Below are 7,590 nucleotides of genomic sequence, written 5' to 3'. Positions count from 1 at the left end.
CACAGCTGGGACACGGTGAGCACGTTTGTGGTGCACTGTACCCACCTCCCCCCTCTCCCTGCCCCCATCTTCAGTGGGTTTGTGGGGTTTGCAAGCTGAAGGTGCCTCACAGACAGAAGCAGGTGCTGCTTCTTGTGGTTTGCATCAAAAGCTTCATACTAATCCTCGTGCTGTGCCTGCTCTAGCAGTTACTCAAGCAGCTCCTTCACAAGTCATGCTTGTGGTTCTATGGGACCACAGCTGGAGTGCAAAGAGCCCTCCTTCTGATCAGAGAGGTGTTAAAACCTGTTTCTCTTCAGTGACTTAACCACAAGAGGTGAGCCAGCACCCTCCTCCCTTGGTCTGTGCTCTTGGGTGGTCCTGCATTGGTGTCAAGACCAAAATGCTGTGCCACTGCAAAGGGAACATCCCTAAAACTCCTCCAGGGATACTGCCAGTCTTCAAATGCTTAGAAATGCAGTTTCTAGTCTGGATGAGGCTGGCCAGACTCCACCAGAGTCATGGACACACTCAGGCCCTCACGTGACTTGGCTCACCCTCATTTGGGTGTCAAAGGAACATGTCCTAAGTCACCCTCGTTTATTAAATACCTCTGCACATCTCCTCTGCAACCCCTCAGAGATACCAGGCCCCATTGAGAGCTGTGTCACCTTCTGGTGGTGGAAAGGAACATTTCACACTCTTCCTGGGTACCTTTGCACAGCACCAAATCCTTGGTTTAGATGTTGCCCTGTGGAGTAGTAGTTGTTCAAGTGCTTGCTGCTACTGTGTATTTATGCGTCAAAATTCCCCTGGAGAATGTTCCCCAGACAGCACAAAGCCATTTTAATGGCTTTCCTAAGCACCTCTGTTCTTTGTCCCTATTGAATCACTTCAATGCCCATTTCCCAATTATGCACAACATTTTATTAAACTGTACAAACAGCACTGGCATTTAAAAAATTCATGTCAACTGTTCTAATGAAACATGATGACCAGCTCCACAAACTGTGAGCACAGCTGCCCCCTCCTGCATTTCACACAGCACAAACAAGGATTGCATCAGTCACTGGACCGAAACCTTTCTCAGGGTGTTCTGCTCATCTTGTTGACTTCAGGCACTTCAGCCCCTGCTCCTGATGGATTCTGTGCCTGCAGCCACTGCCAGTGATATCCCAGCACTGCCTGCAAGGCTGCTTTCATCTCCTTGGGAGCTCCAAATTGACAGCCTGGACCAGCAGAACCAGGAAGGCACCTCTGAAGGAACCTGATTTTGGGATAACTCACCTGCTAGAGCTTTTCTTCTCCATGGACTGGAGGCTGATGCAACAAAGCTCCAAATGTATGTTCTTCAAATAGATCCCAACACCAACCCGAGTGACTGCCTAAGCCCAAGTTGTTACAAAATCTTCTTTTTAGGCTCTGACTTGATTTTGACACAGCTTTTCCTGGGTATCTCACTGACAAGTGGTTTCACGCATCTCCAACCTCAGAAAACAGTGCACCTTTATTTAAAAGGATCCCATGATGAAAGGATCATGGAAAAGACATTTTTTCAAACCCACCCACATTCCCACAGACTGGATAGAACACACAGCAAAATGTCACAAGGTGGGGGTGAGGGCCACCCTCACCTGATGTGCCTCCTGCCCTGTGACCATTGTGTGCAGCTCATTGACCTGTGAGCTGGGACATCATTTACAGAAATAAGCAAATCAGCCTTTGCAGGACCAGTTAGCACCTTTAAACTTAAATACCCCAATTCTGTGACTGGAAGGCCACTTTTGCAATGCTTAAACAATGGTTTGAGGAAATGTTGCCTTTTTCTCATGTGGTTTTCGGGTAAAATGTCAGAAAGCCCCATTGAGATCTTGCCCTGAGTCTGGTGTGTCAGAAGACACTTAAAGCTTTACAACAGGGTTCTTGAAACATTCTGCAACTTCCCATCCTTCCTGCTCAGGCACTAAGTGTAAACTCCTGGTTTTCTGTACCCCCTTGGCACCCCCTTTGGTAATGATCCATTGAGATGTGCAGATGGTGGAACGGGCACCTGAAAAAAGTTTCTTCGTCCTATGGAGGAAAATTGAATCCTAACACCTGTGAACAGCATTTTTAAAGGGTGTAGGGAGCAAATTTCTTTCTTCAAAGCTGTGCACACTTTGGCAATTCTGCACATGTACAAGTGGAGGTTACCAAAGCATCCAACTTGAGTCTTCCCTGATCAGGCCTTGAGAAAATCACTTTTCCTTCAAAAGAAGGTGGGTCTGGGTCAGAGTTGCAGAAATGGGCACTGACATCACCAGAACCTCAAATATACTCACTTTTCCTTACAGAGAAACCTGTTGGGTGGGTGTACAAGTAGTGGGGAACAGGTTTTGGCACCTCCTCATTTTCAAATGCTTTCTACTTCAAGAACATTGGGAAGAGAGAGAAGAGAGACCAAAAGATACCACAAAGAAACTTTATCATCAATGAAGAGTGGGCTGGCATCTGCCATGGACTGGAGAAAGTCAGAAGCCTCCAGGCATGGTACAAACTTTCACTGAGGTGCTTTCTTTCTGGAGGGTTCTTGATAAAAACAACCATGCACAGTCTTCAGCTGACAAAGTGCTACTCAAATCATTACAGAGAATTCCTTCAGTAAGGCAGATCTCAGGAAAATATTTTCTCCATTTTAGGGTTCACAAAAGAGAAGTTGCTGAACATATTTTGGTCCATGCTGTTAATCAGTGCTCTGTCAGCACAGGACAGTCTGGGTTTTTCATTTAGGAATTCCTTGTCGAAGTTGCTACAGTCACTTGGAGATTTCTTCAAGAAAAGGAAAAAAATATGTTAAACCACTAATAGTCAGATCTTTATTACCATGGTACTGGCCCTATCATGCTCCTTCCTATGGGCTCAGCTCCACCTTCAGTTGGGAGCCAGTAAATATAAATATTGTAAAGGAGGCACTGAGCCTGTGTACCAGGGATTCTGCCAGGCAGGGATGTTACAGCTTTGTAACATGGCAGACTGAACTCACCAATTGCATAACAGTTGTGGAAGACTGTAAAATGAAAATATGATGTGCTTGTCAAGGTAAATTCTATTATTGTTATTAACAGGACTTTAATAATTTAACAAGACTGTTATTAATAGTCAGGATTATTCTGATGTAGCCAAACACGGTTCCTGAGCTGTTTTACCTTCTGCAGTGCAATGAAAGGCAATCCCTTCAGAATGGGCTGCAGTTCTGAGGTGAAGGGAAGGTGTTACCCTGCTGCAGTAACTGGGAAAGCAGTGAGTAATTTATGGTTTCCCAGGTGTGGGTGTGACAGACCTGGGCTCGCAGCCACCACCAAGCAGTGCTGTGAGGATCAGCCAGCAGAAATGCACAGTTTAGAAGACCTGAGATGGGTGGAAGTGAAAGAAGATACATCCTTACCACTCTTGGCTTGAAAGGAGGCTCCATCCTCCTCTCTTCCAAAGCTTCCCAGTTGATTTCCCTGAAGAAGGCGTGCTGGCGGATGTTCCCTCTCGCCCCCAGCCTCCTCTCGGGCTCTCTTACAAAAAGCTGGAATGTTGATCCCATAGGTTAAATTCTCTGATGATAACACAGGCATAAAGCAGGGTGGAATGTGTAATTATCCAGAGAAGAGGCCATAATCAAGAAAATGTTGGGATTTTTTTTTCCTAAACAAGGAAGTTTACTGATTGATATTTAGATGATTCTTACCTCTAATCCTGACAGATGTACAGGGTTTTTGGGCAGAAAGGTGGCAGCATGTGCCCCAAAAAGAGATGTTCAACATCTCAGACTCAGGTAACCCTTAGTTTGAAGTATTTTTCCCAGGAGTTAATGAGTTTTTCTCATTAAAACCTTAAGGATTGCTCTGCAAATAAACTGATCTCTGCTGGTGTCTGTGAGGAGATATCAGGAGAAGGAACACACCCAAATCTCCTTATGGGAGAGGTGTGGTACAGGAAAGACAATGACTAAACTACATCTGTTCCTCTCTACAACAGCTAAGGATAAACAAATTGAAGACAAAACAATAATTCTGGCAGAAAGGTTTTCATTTGATGGGTGTCGACTCTTACCTTCACCAAAATGTCCTTTGCATCCTTGTCCAGCCAGCGAGGGTAGAAGGGGTTGTCCATGCGGATGGACTGGAAAAGCTCCTCCTCATCTTGGCCATGGAAAGGGGATTGGCCAATGAGCATCTCATACAGGAGGACACCAAAGGACCACCAGTCCACAGAGGTGTTGTACTTCTGCCCCAGCAGTATCTGCCCAGAAAGAGGAGCCACAAAGGCAGACGTAAAATGTCTGACATGAGTTTTTCAGCTTCAGGAGGGTGGGCAGACCATGGCCTAGCAACAGCTGCTCTGTCAGAGGTGCTTCCCCCTGCCTGCAGCAGGAGCCAGAATTCTGCCACTGGGAATCTGGAGCAATGAGGCACAGCCACACCTGGGTGCTAAACCAGTCCCTGGCACTACAGACAACAGGCTGCACTTAATTCTTACATTACTTGAACAAATCCTTGGCTACCAGAGAGATCTCAAATATAAAAGATGAGAAAAAGTCATCTTTAGCCTGCTCTCCAAGGGTTTGTATAGTCCAAGAGGACAAATGGTCAGGAATCAGCATCTTGGGATTGATTCCAGTGACACAAGCTGAGTTTTAAAATTACAAATGTGGCAGCTTAAAGGTAGTTCAGGACTGTCAGTCACTTGAAACTCTGTGACTCTACCCCAGCAAAATCCTCCCGAGGAAAAACATGAAAGGGGTTGCTGGTCTGTCCTCTTGAGACCAGCTGGGTTTTAGACGGAGGAATGGGAATTTTCCTCAGTCAGTGCCTTGGTTTGTGCCTTGCAGTGTCACCTATAAAGTGATATCCAGCTGGAATGATGACCTCCCCAGGGTCTAAAGGACCATCACCAAGTTCTCAAACTCCCTCTCTGGAGAAGCAAAATTAATCTCACCTTCTTTTAGGTATCTGTTGTGGAGATATCTAGAGCTGGACCACTTATCACTAGCTCCTTTTATAGCCAAGGAAGGGAATCCAGCCAGTTTTAAACATCTAATTGAATATCTACTGCTGTAAAATACAACCCCTGTGTGTCTCCTTCGGTTCTCAAAGAGCCTCAAAAACCTGCTTATATATAGATTTTTACATTGCAGATATCTAAAGGTTCACATGATGAGTGTGTGTTGGATTCTCAGCAGAATTTTAGATCTGTAGAGGGGAAAATTTAATTTTGAGCCACAGTCTTTACTCTTGAGCCCACATCTTGGTTGCAGTGGGATGCTCTATACTCCATCTGTCTCCAGAAGAGATATGCCAAAGGGACAAAAAATAGATTTGTAATATATACAATGAGCTGTAATATATACAATGTGCTGTAATATATACAATTCTACTCAGAGCCAAAAAAAAAAAAAATCAGCAAGACCCCTTAATATATTTTTTCTGGATCACTTACAAACAAAATCATCCTAACCTTTCCGTCTGAAAAAAGAAATTATTTTTATAAGGCTTTATCTTTAAAAGTCTAAAGTATCTGGAAATTGAAATTGAAGTGTTTTATGGCAGTCAGAAATAAAAATGTTTATTTTGTTTGAAATTCTCCGGGACAAAAATAAACTCATTAATTTAATTTCAGGCTGTCTTTTTTTCTGGTCAGATTTTTTTGAAATGAAAAAAAATTGCTTGTCTACTGACCCAACCCCCCCTTATTTGCATGGCTGTGGCCAAGGTGCTGGGTCTGTAAAAAATTATAGTGGCAGCAGCTGCAGTGAAATACTGAGAGAGTCCAGTGCTCCTGCCTGTGGCAGGAGAGATGATCCATGAACTCCAGAAGTGCTTTCAATTTGGAGATAAAATGTTTTATAGGCACTCATTGAATCCCTAAAATAAACATAGCGTAGAAATAAAACTCTGAGCTATTTCAGTTTTTCTCTTTTCTATAAAATAAAATCACAAATAATGGATCAACTCTTGGCTTCTTTTTTTTTTTAGGAGCAAAAAACAGCTTTTTTTTTTTAAATAAAGGCGAACTGAAGTGGAATAAAAGACAATTGCAGCTTGATTGCAGAGCACACTTACACCCATTCTTAGGCAATAGAAATCCAATTGATTTGAAGAGACCCTTGAGCCAGCAGTGGTGTAACCTCAGCCAGACTCGAGCCCTTAGTGCACAGTGAAGGACCAATGAATTATAGCAGAGGGAAAAAAAACCCTAAAGGCTTTGACAACTCTTTGGAAAATACCAATATCCATCATGAAAACACGAAAATTACAAAATGGGATCTGGAAAGGTAAATAAATGGATTTCAGACCAATGTCAGACATGATGCATGGATGACTCGTAGGTTTTTCTCTGAGGAAAATATAAAAAAATATTTTATGTGGCCACCTAATTAGTCAAAGCCTCTCCATAGTAGGATCTATCATTGTGTGAAGTCATCAGGTTAAGGAAACTTTCTCTTTTCTGGAGAGATCTAGTCCAAAACATCTAAATTTTCTAGGGAAAAAAAAAAAAACCAAACAAGTTTATGTCTGGTTAAAACCTGAAATGAGGGAAAGAGCACAGTCAGCATCCTCAGGCTGTGTCTGTCCCTCAGTTGCAGGACCTCTTGGAGTTTCTTCTGCCATGGTCCAAAAAGAATTTCCATTGAGCATTCTCTTCCTTGGTTTAAGCCAAGTTCCACTTGCACCAAAAAATGAATTAGCCACAAAAAAATAAGCAATGCCAAACAGCAACACAGACTCTGAGCTGTGCTGAAATCCAGTTTCTGGCCTGGAAGTGCTCCTAACCAGGTTATTGCTCTTTGCAACCTCCACCAGTGCACAACAGTGATGTCTGGAGATGTTCCCTGTCCCACAGCACTTCCTGTGCCCCACACCTACCTCAGGGGCAATATAGTCAGGAGTCCCACAGAAAGTGCTTGTCTTGGCATCTCCAAACATGTTCTCCTTGCACATCCCAAAGTCGGCAATTTTGATGTGCCCCTCGTTGTCCAGGAGGACATTGTCCAGCTTCAAGTCTCTGTGGAGGGAGAGAAAAAACCAATTTCTTCAAAGTGTGAAGCACACAAGTTATTTTAGCAGGTTACACTTATTACACTCATTCTCTGCCTCTGTGTATTGCCTCCATGCTGGAAATACAAAGGAAGGCTGAGGGATAAATGGGGAACTGCTCTCTTGGGCTTCAGCATTCCCCTCCTGCATTTCTCTTGTTGCAGCACTGATTTATCTGCTGGAGAAGACACAGAATAATGGAATCACAGAGTGGTTTGACTTGGAAGGGATCTTAAAGATGCCCCAGTTCCAATCCCCTCCCATGAGCAGGGACACCTCCCACTATCCCAGATTGCTCCAAACCCCATCCAACCTGGCCTTGGACACTTCCAAGGATCACATCACCCCAGACATCTTCTAAAAGCTGTTTCCTTCAAGGATGCACAATAATGAAGCTAAGAAGGGCTTTGTGCCAGCTGCTGCTTCTGCCCTAACACAGCCTGGAGAATGAGAGCAGGTAATTCTCACTCTCTCCTCCCCTGGGAATCTCAATATTCTCTCTGAAGCTGCTGCCACATCTCCCTTGTAGTGCAAACTCTACCAATGC

The 7,590-nt window shown here is 43.9% G+C and overlaps 1 protein-coding gene across 3 annotated transcripts in view; it reads right to left on the bottom strand.

Annotated features, from left to right (window-relative positions):
• Positions 1–892: 892 nt before the first annotated feature.
• Positions 893–7,590, bottom strand: part of PRKCQ (protein kinase C theta) — a 57,629-nt gene continuing 50,931 nt past the window's right edge. For all 3 annotated transcript variants that reach the window (XM_064703068.1, XM_064703066.1, XM_064703067.1), the window contains exons 16-19: positions 6,873–7,011; positions 4,060–4,248; positions 3,404–3,532; positions 893–2,787 (exon numbers count right to left, since the gene is read on the bottom strand). In XM_064703068.1, the coding sequence (XP_064559138.1) occupies positions 2,632–2,787; positions 3,404–3,532; positions 4,060–4,248; positions 6,873–7,011 (613 nt within the window). In that variant the 3' untranslated portion in view covers positions 893–2,631. The remainder of the gene's footprint in view (positions 2,788–3,403; positions 3,533–4,059; positions 4,249–6,872; positions 7,012–7,590) is intronic.

The sequence above is a fragment of the Zonotrichia leucophrys genome, chromosome 1A (assembly GCF_028769735.1).
Source record: "Zonotrichia leucophrys gambelii isolate GWCS_2022_RI chromosome 1A, RI_Zleu_2.0, whole genome shotgun sequence".
NCBI lineage: Eukaryota > Metazoa > Chordata > Aves > Passeriformes > Passerellidae > Zonotrichia > Zonotrichia leucophrys.
The sequence above is the reverse complement of the archived record's forward strand: the minus strand, read 5'-3'. Positions and strand labels throughout refer to the sequence as shown.